Below are 13900 nucleotides of genomic sequence, written 5' to 3'. Positions count from 1 at the left end.
AAAACTTCAGCTGCTTGACTACTAACTAATTCTAGTAGCCCTAGGATGCGCATTTCACCAGTTTTGAAACAACTTCACTGATTGCCAGTCCATTTCCAAGCACAATTCAACTTGCTGATGCTGACTTTAAAGCCCTTCCTGAAAAAACACCTTTGTCTACAAGTATCTGCCTGTTAATTAAAACCACCATCAGAGTCTCTTTTAGGCACCCTTGCCTTCTAAGGAGACAGTAGGTTGTGGTACTCCAATTATGGAACACTCTCCTCAGGAAAGCACACCTGGTGCCTACTCTGATGTCTTGTCAGTGCTAGGCAAACCCCTTTTTATCTTCTTGGGCCTTTGAAAAAGGTTAGCTTGCATGGTTTTTATTCTTTTGCTATTTCAGTTTATAGGTTCATTTGTCATGTTGCTTTACTATTTTAATTGGCTTCCTTTTATTATGGGCTCCCTTAAAAGCACTTGCTGAAGGGTGGGGCAAACATTTGCTGCACGCAAACAAAAATAAAACATGCCTTCCTAAGAACTGAAAGCCTATTCTTCTTACTCATTACTTCCCCTTTAGTTGGAAGACGCCTTTATTTTGCCATTCAAATTCAAAAGGAATTTTATAGCAGAATGAAGAAATACTAGCCTTCTCCTAAAGTTATGTCCATTTGTTACACTGAACTGAAGGGCTTATCCAAACCATTTCTTTGGATTACCCTAAGCCAACATAGCCAAAGGTCAGAGATGATTCAAGTTGTAAGTCCACAACATCTAGAGCAGTAGGAACTTTTTCTTCATACGGACACTTCAAAGTTGATTAAGGTCTTGGTGGACCACTTAATGATTTTTCTGCCTGTTGAAGCCACTATGCTATAAATCAACCCACCCACCCCGCATCAACCACTTGAAATTGTTGATAGCCTTGGTGGACCACTTAATGATTATTCTGCCTGTTGTACAATTTTAATGCACTGTGCTGGACGCTGTATGATTTTTAATTTATTTTAATTGCTTCTTTTATCTTATATTGTATTTTATTGTGTTACAATTTGAATGACATAGACTTCAAATTGTAAGTGTTCTTCATACACATACCATGGACTACATGAATGAAGCTCATGAACCACTGGTGGTCCATGAACCACAGTTTAGGAACCCCTGATTTAGAGATTACCCTGTTGTCTATCCCTGCCTGCAGCTATTTCATTATTTTCCTTTGTTCTAAACAGCGGAATATTTACCCATCTAAGTAGTCAGTTGCCTGAAGATGCAACAAGATCTGTTATTTTTGCTTTGAGCTTTATAAAGCATATTTTTGAAGCCACAAGTGCAAAACCTTGCAACATTTTAAAAATAAGGATGCAATCCAAACCACATTTACTGGGGAGCAAGCCACACTTAACTCAGAGGGACTTCCAGCGCAATCCTAACGCAGAAGTTAAGTACTACTGAATTCAGTCAGTGAGGCTTACAGACCTAGGCAAGTGAGTTTAGGACAGAAGTCTTACTTTCAAGCAGTCATGGGACTTAACTGATTAAATATCTAGTTAAATAAAAATAGCTAACTTGTAACTTTCAATTCAGCTGTCAACTTCTGCTAGTTAAAAAAGGTTAACTTTTGTTTTAAAATATTAACTTATAGACTATCTTTTTAAAAAGTTAAACTTTTTAAAAATTGAAATGCAGCTTTCCCAGAGTTTTCCATGATACTATATGAAATGATGGCATTTCTTAATTGAATCTCTAAAACTTCTTGTCTGAGAAGCAGAGAGTAGTGTGCCTTCCTACGATATACAGTCTCTTAAGTCCCAGAGTTCATGCTGGCATTTTCTGTGTACTTGTAGAAATAAACCGAGTCGACAACCAATTGGTTGCAGGAGAGGAAATAAGCACAAGCAAGCAAACACACTGATCCAAATAAGAGTGGGAGCAATTTCTGCTGCTGAATTTAATATATATGTAAATAAACAAGAGGCTGTATAAATAAATAATCTTTTAATTTGCATGTTTATAAGCCTATCAGAGATTTATGCCTGTGAGGTTTTGTGACAATAATTCTTTCAGATGTCTGGACATTTTTATAGGAGTGCTAAGTTTCCTGAAATAATAACTTCATGTTAAAATGCATGCGTCATGGTTTTTTAAATCTGAAATAAATGTGACATCTCCTTTCTGGTTAATCTGGTATACCAATAATGCATTGACTTTTATACATTATTTCACGTGGAGAGGATGAGAAGACCTAACAGAGGTATTGGTGAATTATTACAGTATTTTGAAAAGAAAGTTGTTGTATTCATTGTAGCATTAAGGAGAACATTCTGTTAACACAAGGATTTCTCCTGGCACAACAGAATGTTCTTTCCCTCTCCTCCCCCTACACACCGCCTAAATTTGTTCTGTGGGTTTCCCCAACCCTCCAGAGCAGATTGGGTGATGGTGTGGGATGCACACAGGGGAGGAAAATCCCATTGCACTAGTGCTAATCCTTGCACCAGCACAAATAGTTCATTGAATACTACCCTGTATGACAAGTGTAGCATTTTTTCAGACAAAGCAGGGTGAGTTCTGAGTAGATTAGTGTACTTCTGGGGGTTTCTGGAAAAGAAACCCATCCATTGCATTTGAAAATTAAAAATAAAGCTAATAGTCAATCAAATCAACTGAAATTATTTTATTTGTTTTTATTTTATTTATATCCCACCATTCCTCCCAGCAGAAGCCCAGGGTGGCAATTACTAGATACTTTCTTTTTAAGTTACCCTTTAACTAGTTGAAAGTAGAAATATTTAACTTATATTCAAAAGTTAATTTTAAAAGCTTCTAATTTTGAGCTAACTAGTTACATTTTTCATTAACTTGGTCCCCATAAGTGCTTCCAAATACACTTGCTTAGGATTGTGCTGTACATGGGTAGCGAAGTATTATTTCATCTATGTTCTGTGGCTTTCTGTGGGACCAGTATGCCTGATCTACAATGCAAATCTAAGAATCAGAGAATCTTTATGGAGCAAACTCTGGGTGGCATAGAGCTAAAAGGGCAGGCTAAAAGGCCTATCTATTTCCTCTGACACGTGCATAAACTAAGACAAAAAGTACCATATGGGGAATTTTCAAGGGGCAGCATCTACTCCTACTACAGCTACCCACATTTTAATTACCACATGGTAATTCAAAATTATCAGGCCACAATGAAATGCAACCAAAATTCAGGCGCTCTGCTTGTATCTATCACCTATACACAAGCAAGGAGTGCAGAAATGAAGCCATTAAGTTCTGCTCCCCATGGAAGGCAAAACGCTGAAGCAGGAAGCCTCCTCTTCTTGCACCTTTAGAGCCATGCAGGGCTCCAAATCACGCAAGTAGCCTCCATGAGTAGGGGAAGCTTCCTGCTTCAGACTGTTGCCCTCTGGGGGCAGAGTTTAGGGCACTTATCCCCACTCTATGTGTAGGTATTACACATGAGCTGAATTCTTGAAAAGGCCTTATGTCTAAGGAGGCAGGAAGGACCTACATGCTGGGTGTCTTTCCTCAACCCTTCCTTCTCCTGGTGAGAGCTCTTCCTTTAGGAAAAGCATCCATAAACTGTTCTCTGGAAATTAAACACACACATCCTCTGGTAAGACCCCTCCTGCGTGCATGCCCTCCCACAGCCATAGTCTGTTTGGGACTTGAGTCTGCTGAGAAATAAAAAAAAAATTAATCCTCTTCTCTCACCCAAGCGTTTTATCTTCTTTGGCCACAGCTGATGGCTTCATAATCCTCACTAAATCCCTGTCACTCCTCCTTTCCTCCCTTTTGAATCATGAGGTAGAGCAACAACCAACTCTCTCCTACATCTTCCATCACAAAATATCGTCCTTTTCTTTAATGGGGGAGGACCAGACTTTTGACACCCCAGACCATCTCAAAAGTCACAAAACAAGCAGAGTGACCCTGCTCAGGCTAAGCAAGACAAAACAAAGGTGATTCACTTCACAAACCTCACTTCTTTAAGGACAAGGTCACATCAGGCCACTATCTCTGTATATAGAATATAACACAGAGCCTTAAGAAATACCTCCTCCCTTTATAAAACAAGAAGAACTTATTCCATGACACTCCTGACCAACCTTGTTAAACACCATCTCAGGTTTACATTGGAATATAGAGAAAGTAGGACTATACCCTTCCCAACCTTAGTCACATCAAGAATCAAACAAGAGATTGGGTGGGAAACTGGGTTATACCATGCAATGTTTTTTTAAAAATAAATGGCAGGGGAGAGGAGCAGCTGCTGCCCCATCCAGTTCCAGCTAAAAATCTGAAACAAAGCCTCATCTACCAGAAACAGACTATTGTCCTAGGAAAAGGCCCCTTACTCTCCAGGGGAGGAGGAAAGTGCTGTAATACAGAAATATAGTAAATCTGAATATCCTATATTCTAGCCCAGCACGTTTGGATTAGGAAAGACAAACAGAGTTAAAATTCATGCATGCATGAGAGAGAAAGAAGTATCTGGCAGAGTTTTCCAAAGCCAGCAAGTTTCAGTTAGATTATGCAAAATGAGAAGATAGATGCAAGCTTTCATAATTTATGCAAGTTGCAGAATTCAGGTTGCCTCGGTGCAGATTTTTGTTTAATTAGCAAAGAGTATAATCCTGATGACTCCCCTTTTGATACAAATTTTATTTTTATTTTACAAGCAGGGGAACATCACAACAAACATCCACCATGGCTCTCGTTGCACTTTGTAGAGCAATAGATTTATTGTCACAGCATAAGGGCTTTGTCAGTGAGTGATGGCATATCACACTGGAGGATGAAGCAGTGCCAACAATGCCTTATCTATGGTCTACATAGGACAAACAGGTAATATTTACACAGAAATGGGCACTACCCTAGCATTTAAAAATATTTCAATATTAAAAAACACAAATTTATCTTCCATCACAGGCATTACATTAGCATAGCAAAGCTGGGGAAATTATATGATCTCTTTTGTATACATTTGAAAAGCTCATAGAGATATTACATGCTTGTAATCTCTTTTGCATTTCATGGTCCCTTGGGCCAACGATTCACAAGCCCCTCCCCCCAAATTCATGTATACAAAACTGCTGCACAATTGAGGATAATATCTCATGCTTCCAATGAAACAGATATGCATCCCCAAAAACAATGTGTTAACCTTTCTGAGGTCCCAGGACTCTCACTCTCCATTGTTTTTGCCACAATAGACTAACATAGCTATATGAAACATAAAAGGGTAGTGATGATCTCTTCTCTGATTACCAGGCTATAGGCCCCTCATTTCCTTGCACTGCAGTCCAGTAATAGTTTCTACTATTAGACAAGTTCTGATTCAGTTTCAACCTAGTTAAGTTTTTTTCGAGTCAACAGAATGTGAAAGTGCCCCTCAACAATGGTGGGGAACAGGTGGGTGGGTGGGTAGCAAAACATGCCTGTGAAACCTGAAGTTTGACTTTATCTGTTTGATACTTCTATTTAAACTGTATCTGTAGAACTGGAAAAATAAGCCAGACAAGTGCCCTATAGTCTCTCTTATCAGAGACATAAAAAGGTTCTACACTAGGACTAGCCCCACCCATTGAAGACTCTTGCCATAACCGTACCTCACTGGGTTGTCAGCCTTATCTCCTCTACTGAGTTTCTCTTTCCCCATTTTTGTCTATTGCCAATTATCTCCAACCACATGGCAAGGACTCAATTACAGGCCAAATGAAGTGTAAAATCATGCATGCATTTTCTTTCATAGCACCTAAATGACTTCTCTTGGCACCGCTTGCTGTTTCCCTCCGTACAGGCAAGTTGTATCTGTCCTATGAATTACTCCTTATTCAAGGGAACATAGTATATCCACCAGCAGATTTAAGTGTTCAGATGACTTTTGTACAACAAGCTTTGGTGAGATTTCAGCAGAACTTGTCACAAACCCTCAACCTCATTTTCTAGCACTGTTTTCTCATTTGTATCTGGCAGACACCCTTTTCTCACCACCAAATTCTAGCAGCCAGCCCGTTACACAATTCGAGATTCAGGAGCAGCGTTTTGAGGCAAAGCTGAGTTCCCCTCTCTCCACTAGTTAAGCCACACCTGTGGCTCTAGCCTACTTCCGCCATTTTGCCATCCTTATTTCTGGCTAAACCCTACATTTCATACTCTGTGAGAGCAAGGAGAGACGTTGATGGTCACTGTGGCACAGCCACAATTTCCACAGCATCCTTCCTTGACATTAGGCAACTAGCCTGCCCCAACAGACAAGGAGCCGTTCTTGCACTGGAAAGGGGGCGGTGAAACAGGATCAGCCTATGTATCCAAACAAGCACAAAGATAACATGGTCCTTTTATTTTTATTATTATTAATCATCATCATCATGAAGGAGAGAACAGCAAGTTTAAAACCAGGCCTTCCCAGCAGCTGAGCCTGGCACACATTGAACTGATAACACTTTCAGGCAATAAAATCTGTGAGAAATTGTCGTTGTCCAAGGACTGTGCTGAATGACCAAACTTGTTAAGATCACACCATGTACAGCCCTAGATACGTACAAGCAATTCTACACAATTATGCACTTCAGAAGAATCACGGCCAAACTTGCCTTGCAAGCTAATTTTGTGTATTTTATACACAGCGTAAAGATTAATTTAGGAAACTAAGAAACAATGGAGAACTCATCTAAGAAAGTGACATGTTCTGAGTCTACAGTGACTCAGTAATATGAAATAAGAAAACTCATTTTCAAATAAGGGGCACCTGCTAGTGGTATACAACCACAGCAGCTACAAGTCACTTAGTAAAACAAAAAGGGTTAAAAAGAGAGATTACAAGAAATTAGTACCTAACCCTTCAATGTGTATAACCCTTTCAAGACATCTTACCCAGCGATGTCCTGGGGCAAATGCTTTAGTGAATGTACACACAGATGGGGAAGGAGAGAGAGAGAAGAGGGTCACATGGAGGGAAACCAAAAGGAGGAAGTTGTCAACTCCAGTTTTCTTCATGTAACATGTGGAGGCAAGTGGGTAGTGATGAGGGAAAAGCAACCTCTGACTCCTTCCAAAAAGCATCTTCATAAATCTGCTCCTCTCTTAGTTCTCCCTCAAACTTCTATAGATCACTACTTTCCCATTGCCTCCTAGCCAGCTTTCCATTGGTCTGCTATTTTAACATGTACATCCAAACAAATGCATGCTGACCACCCCACCTTACAAGTTCATGTGTCAAGGATTTGGCAGTTGCCACAGGTCCCAGATGTGCAGTTGTTCCTGTGCACACCGTGATAAACACATATTTGCTGCTGTGCAGTATTTAAACAATGTTCAGCCTCACACCTCTTTGCTCCTGCTGTCGGAGGAAGCAAACCCACCTTTGCCTTTCCAACCCTTCTGTCACATAAACTTTAAAACCTGCTACTGGGCTGTAAAAGCCTCATCTCTACCAACCCCCAATCTCCCAGTTTTTTTAAAAAAACTTTAAGCTTAGTTTAACCACTTCTCTCTCATAACATGCAAAATATATCCCACGCAGTCTACCTTTACTTGGTGAGAATACAACCAGTACCTGGAGGAATAAGTGTTCCTGAATTGTATTATGGGTGGTTGACTACATCCTGCATTTTCCCCAAGGAGCTCAAATATAAAGTCCCCCCCCCACAACCTCCATTGTATCCTCACAATAACCCTGTGAAGTAGGTTAGGCTGAAAGATAGCGACTGGCCCAAGGTAGTCCAATGAGTTTCATGGCCAAGTAGGGATTTGAATCTGGATCTCTCCTGCCTACGTCCAACATAAGCACTACACGCGCTCTGATTACATAGATTCTCTCCCTCCACAATGGACCTGTACTGGCTTATTTAGCCCTCGAGGTGGGGCTTAACCCTTTGCTTCCTCGCTGCCAATACTTCCCCAAAGCCCGATCCTCTGCATGATTACTCGGAACCAAAGTTCCACGGAGTTCAATGGCCGTTCATTCCCTATGCGTCGCCCTTCTTACAAGTCCTGCCACAGACCAGCCCGTAGGAGACCCCACCCTTGGGGGGGGGCACTCACCGCTTTCAGCTGCTCCAACCGATCCTTCATTTTGGACAGGTGTTGCTGTTGCGGCCGCCGCCGCCGCGCCGCCGCCGCCGCCGCTGCTGCCGCTGCCGCTGCTGCTGCTCCTCCTCCTCCCTCTAGCGGAAGCAGGGATCCCAGTCGAAACTCCCCTCAGGGAGGGCTTCTCCAGGAAGTGGAGCCCCAGCACACAGCCCAAAGGAAAGGTTCCTACTGTTGCTGCTGCTGCTCCTCCTTTCCTCGCTCGCTAGGAGGAGCGTTTGAGTTTCATCCGTGCAAGGGGCCGAAAAAAACACACACTCTCATCCCTTCCTCCCGCAGATCTAAATCTGTCTCTCTCCCTCTCTTTATGCGTCAGGCGCTGAGCTGGCGACAGCTGCTAATCCACAATGACATACACGGAGGGAAGGAAAGAGGGGGAGTGGGGAGTGAACAGAGGCGCCTCCCACTTTACCTGAGCAGAAATCTCTATTAAAGAGACATCACGCAGCCTATTCGAGCTTGTTTGAATTGGCAGTCAAGCCTATTAACAGAGAGCTTAGAGAGAGCCCACCTCACACGCGCGCGCCTGCGCTTTTCCTCTACTGTAATGCAAACAGTGAATGTCTTAGATTGGAAGATAGTTGAGGGGGGAAATTCTTTATGACGACAACTGCTGCTTCCTCAGTATTTTATTTTATTTTACAAGAGCAGCATAAGCAGAAAGACGCTAACCGTCCAAAATGTGGCCGGGGAAGAATGTGTAAAAATGCAGCAACATTTATTTTGTATCAAACTGGGTAAATGCTATGGGGATTAGGCGCTTGTCATAAAAAAATGAGTGTTTGATGAGGGATTTGAAAAAAGAGAGGAACGGGGGGGGGAGGTGTATTTGGGAAGAGAGTTCCAGGCATAAAGAACAGCATGGTAGGTTTATTGGACTCGTTTAAGGCAGAGATGGGGAAGTTGTGCCTCTCTAAGTTGTTGGACCCCAGCTCCCATCAGCCCCAGCCAGCACGGGCAGCTGTCAGGGATGGCGGGAGCTGTAGTCCAGCGACACCTGGAGGCTCACAGTTCCCCACCCCGCTATTGAAAGTACAAGTTTTAATCCCTGTTTAGCTAGAAAGGCCCCTGGATTGCCTTGCACAAAGCATCATTTTTTTAAGTGTATAAAACAGTGGCAAAGGGAGTTGTTACAGCAGGATGGTTGTTATTGTATTTATTTATTTATTTAAAATATTTCTATCCCGCCCTTCTACCCTGTAATAGGGCAGTCAGGGCGGCTTACAAAAATAAAATCAAACACGGACATTATAAAATTGTAAACAATAAAATCACAAAACATTAAAATAAATTAAAATACATAAAATACAATTAAAATACAATACACACACACGCACATATGTACATATATATATAGGGAGTGGTACTAAAGGGGACTACAAGGGTAAAATTTAACATAGAAGGCATAAAATCATAAAATCAGTGTCAGGCTCTACCTTCAGTCCCTTCAGTTATTCTGATATAATAGGTTATATAAATTTGCCCTCACCACAATGCATTCAGGAGCACAGAGATGCTAACAGATAAGGCTCAGGTCAGATGCAACTTGAACCTCCCCCAGCTCACAGTTGTTAAAGACTATGGGTGGTATTCAGCGCTAGTTCTATTCAGAGTAGACCATTGGACATGACTAATTTAGGTTCATTAATATCAGTGGATCTACTCTGACTAGGATTTAGTTGAATACAACCCTGTTCCTCGGCTGAGATCACTCTGATGCTGCATCATGTTGCTTTGCATTGCTGCACATAAACTCCTGAGGCCATCTATGCATTATTTGCTCATCTACCCCCCCACCCCCAAACAAATACAACTATTCTTGGGGAATTTGTTAGAAAGTTGTTAATTTTTATTTAAACAATTACACAGTATGCAAGTCTTTTGCCTTGAGGACTTGATACGGAGTTAGGATGCTTACAATTCTCAGAAAATGTGCAAATTATTGTAATTATCTGGCAATTCTAAATAATGTAGAAATCAAGCATCAGGATTCTTCTGCAGAAACTTTTGAAAAGTAGTTTGTTTTTAAATATGTGATTTGGTAGACATAGTATTAATGGCCTTTCTACACAATAAGAAAATGCAGGATTTCAGTCTTAGCTAATGGTGTATTATCTCTAATGCTGATCCAGCATGGCACTGTTATATCCCATTTCTCTTTATTTCATTTCAGTTATTATTGGCAGTGATCTTTATCCAATATTGTCTAATATTATTATGTACCCTCTGATCACACTGTTTAATTGTTTGGGTTTTCTGGGGATGGCATTGCTTTCAAAACTTATTTCACAAAGGTATCAAAGCATTCAAATGAAACAATGCTGTTTGACTGCTCAGAATCCAGATTTAATCAGATTAATTTTAATTTGGGTAAGTGAAGATCATCATATAAACATTATATGCTGACCCCCTTTTACAGAAAAGGTGGGATGGAACAGGGATCAGTAGTATGTGTCAATGAGTATGCATTGATCTAAGCAAAATGGGGAAAGATAAAAGGATATATGCAACTGGTTTGCAGCAGGTAGATTCCACAATGCCACCTTTTCTCCCTCATTTAAGAGGAACAATCTGTTACTAAAAAGGTGAATGGCAATATAGGAAATAAAACAAGCAGTATGAAGAGCATTGTCTAGCAGCAGCAGCAAAAAAAAGATGGATTATGTAAACCAGGGGCAGCAAATGTGGTGCTCTGCAGATGTTGCTGAACTACAGCTCTCACCATTCATGATAATTAGCCAGGCTGGCAGGGGCTGATGGGAGCTGCAGTCCAGCAACACTTTGAGGGCATTAAATTGGCTTTCCCTGGCATAAAATATGACCAGTTCAATATGCCTCCAAACCTGTGAGACCTGGGTTCAAATACCTATTTATCTATGGATTCTGGGTGGCCTTAGGCAAGTTATATTATTTTGGGCTCAGGACTCTTCCTGTAAAATGGGGGTAACAATGACATATGTCATTTGCAAGGCTAGGCAGGAAGAGAAATTCTTATGGACTACAAATAGCAATCCAGTCCAGAATTTGTGCAAAGCTCTTACCTAAATAAAGGATACATCCTGTCTGGGGTTTAAAAACTCTCAGGTTATCAAAGTTTACAACAAATGCAATTAAATTTAAATCAGGTTTAGAAAGAAAGGGGAAAGGCTGTACCTGCATGACAGAATGCACGCTTTCCTAGTAGAAGTTCTCAGGTTCTATCCCAGCATCTCCAGGTAGGGATGATCAGGGGTGTAGGTGTCTAAGGTCTTAGGTTGTCTTAGATCCCTTACTGTTTTGGGAGCCAGGTCCCAGAAGGGTCTCCAGCATCCTATGACATAATCAGCATGAAAGGGGAGTACTGTATGTTAGCCACTGAGAATAGTACAGAGCTTGGAAAAGTTACTTTTTTGAACTACAACTCCCATCAGCCCAATCCAGTGGCCATGCTGGCTGGGGCTGATGGGAGTTGTAGTTCAAAAAAGTAACTTTTCCAAGCTCTGGAAGAGTATTCTAACTTGCTTCCCTCTCATTTCCTGCTGATTAGAGCCAAAACTTCCTATTAGTTCCTACTTCAAAAAGCTAAGTTGTAGAGACTGAGAATTCTGTAACTGCAGTAGAAGAGACAGTGAATCCTGATTATAGCATCCCATCTACATTATCGAGCAGTTTGGAACCAGCAGGAATTAAGAACATAAGAACATAAGAAGAGCCTGCTGGATCAGGCCAGTGGCCCATCTAGTCCAGCATCCTGTTCTCACAGTGGCCAACCAGGTGCCTGGGGGAAGCCCGCAAGCAGGACCCGAGTGCAAGAACACTCTCCCCTCCTGAGGCTTCCAGCAACTGGTTTTCAGAAGCATGCTGCCTCTGACTAGGGTGGCACAGCACAGCCATCATAGCTAGTAGCCATTGATAGCCCTGTCCTCCATGAATTTGTCTAATCTTCTTTTAAAGCCATCCAAGCTGGTGGCCATTACTGCATCTTGTGGGAGCAAATTCCATAGTTTAACTATGCGCTGAGTAAAGAAGTACTTCCTTTTGTCTGTCCTGAATCCTCCAACATTCAGCTTCTTTGAATGTCCACGAGTTCTAGTATTATGAGAGAGGGAGAAGAACTTTTCTCTATCCACTTTCTCAATGCCATGCATAATTTTATACACTTCTATCATGTCTCCTCTGACCCGCCTTTTCTCTAAACTAAAAAGCCCCAAATGCTGCAACCTTTCCTCGTAAGGGAGTCGCTCCATCCCCTTGATCATTCTGGTTGCCCTCTTCTGAACCTTTTCCAACTCTATAATATCCTTTTTGAGATGAGGCGACCAGAACTGTACACAGTATTCCAAATGCGGCCGCACCATAGATTTATACAACGGCATTATGATATCGGCTGTTTTATTTTCAATACCTTTCCTAATTATCGCTAGCATGGAATTTGCCTTTTTCACAGCTGCCACACACTGGATCGACATTTTCATCGTGCTGTCCACTACAACCCCGAGGTCTCTCTCCTGGTCGGTCACCGCCAGTTCAGACCCCATGAGCGTATATGTGAAATTAAGACTTTTTGCTCCAATATGCATAATTTTACACTTGTTTATATTGAATTGCATTTGCCATTTTTCCACCCATTCACTCAGTTTGGAGAGGTCTTTTTGGAGCTCTTCGCAATCCCTTTTTGTTTTAACAACCCTGAACAATTTAGTGTCATCAGCAAACTTGGCCACTTCACTGCTCACTCCTAATTCTAGGTCATTAATGAACAAGTTGAAAAGTACAGGTCCCAATACCGATCCTTGAGGGACTCCACTTTCTACAGCCCTCCATTGGGAGAACTGTCTGTTGATTCCTACTCTCTGCTTTCTGCTTCTTAACAAATTCCTTATCCGCAAGAGGACCTCTCCTCTTATTCCATGACTGCTAAGCTTCCTCAGAAGCCTTTGGTGAGGTACCTTGTCAAACGCTTTTTGAAAGTCTAAGTACACTATGTCCACTGGATCACCTCTATCTATATGCTTGTTGACACTCTCAAAGAATTCTAATAGGTTACTGAGACAAGACTTTCCCTTGCAGAAGCCATGCTGGCTCTGCTTCAGCAAGGCTTGTTCTTCTATGTGCTTAGTTAATCTAGCTTTAATAATAGTTTTCCAGGGACAGAAGTTAAGCTAACTGGCCTGTAATTTCCAGGATCCCCTCTGGATCCCTTTTTGAAGATTGGCGTTACATTTGCCACTTTCCAGTCCTCAGGCACGGAGGAGGACCCAAGGGACAAGTTACATATTTTAGTTAGCAGATCAGCAATTTCACCTTTGAGTTCTTTGAGAACTCTCAGGTGGATGCCATCCGGGCCCGGTGATTTGTCAGTTTTTATATTGTCCATTAAGCTTAGAACTTCCTCTCTCGTTACCACTATTTGTCTCAGTTCCTCAGAATCCCTTCCTGCAAATGTTAGTTCAGGTTCAGGGATCTGCCCTATATCTTCCACTGTGAAGACAGATGCAAAGAATTCATTTAGCTTCTCTGCCATCTCCTTATCGTTCTTTAGTACACCTTTGACTCCCTTATCATCCAAGGGTCCAATTGTCTCCCTAGATGGTCTCCTGCTTTGAATGTATTCATATAATTTTTTGTTGTTGGTTTTTATGTTCTTAGCAATGTGCTCCTCAAATTCTTTTTAAGCATCCCTTATTGTCTTCTTGCATTTCTTTTGCCAGAGTTTGTGTTCTTTTTTATTTTCTTCATTCGGACAAGACTTCCATTTTCTGAAGGAAGACTTTTTGCCTCTAAGAGCTTCCTTGACTTTGCTCATTAACCATGCTGGCATCTTCTTGGCCCTGGCGGT

The 13900-nt window shown here is 41.5% G+C and overlaps 1 protein-coding gene across 2 annotated transcripts in view; it reads right to left on the bottom strand.

Annotated features, from left to right (window-relative positions):
- STX3 (syntaxin 3) overlaps positions 1-8499 on the bottom strand; it is a 47865-nt gene extending 39366 nt beyond the window's left edge. Inside the window, exon 1 of one of the 2 annotated variants that reach the window (XM_061609712.1) lies at positions 8038-8499. In XM_061609712.1, the coding sequence (XP_061465696.1) occupies positions 8038-8067 (30 nt within the window). In that variant the 5' untranslated portion in view covers positions 8068-8499. The remainder of the gene's footprint in view (positions 1-8037) is intronic. The other variant, XM_061609713.1, reaches the window with a different exon arrangement.
- Positions 8500-13900: the final 5401 nt, after the last annotated feature.

Source organism: Rhineura floridana, chromosome 2, assembly GCF_030035675.1.
Source record: "Rhineura floridana isolate rRhiFlo1 chromosome 2, rRhiFlo1.hap2, whole genome shotgun sequence".
NCBI lineage: Eukaryota > Metazoa > Chordata > Lepidosauria > Squamata > Rhineuridae > Rhineura > Rhineura floridana.
Note: the sequence above shows the minus strand (reverse complement) of the source record. Positions and strands in the feature narration are given on the sequence as shown.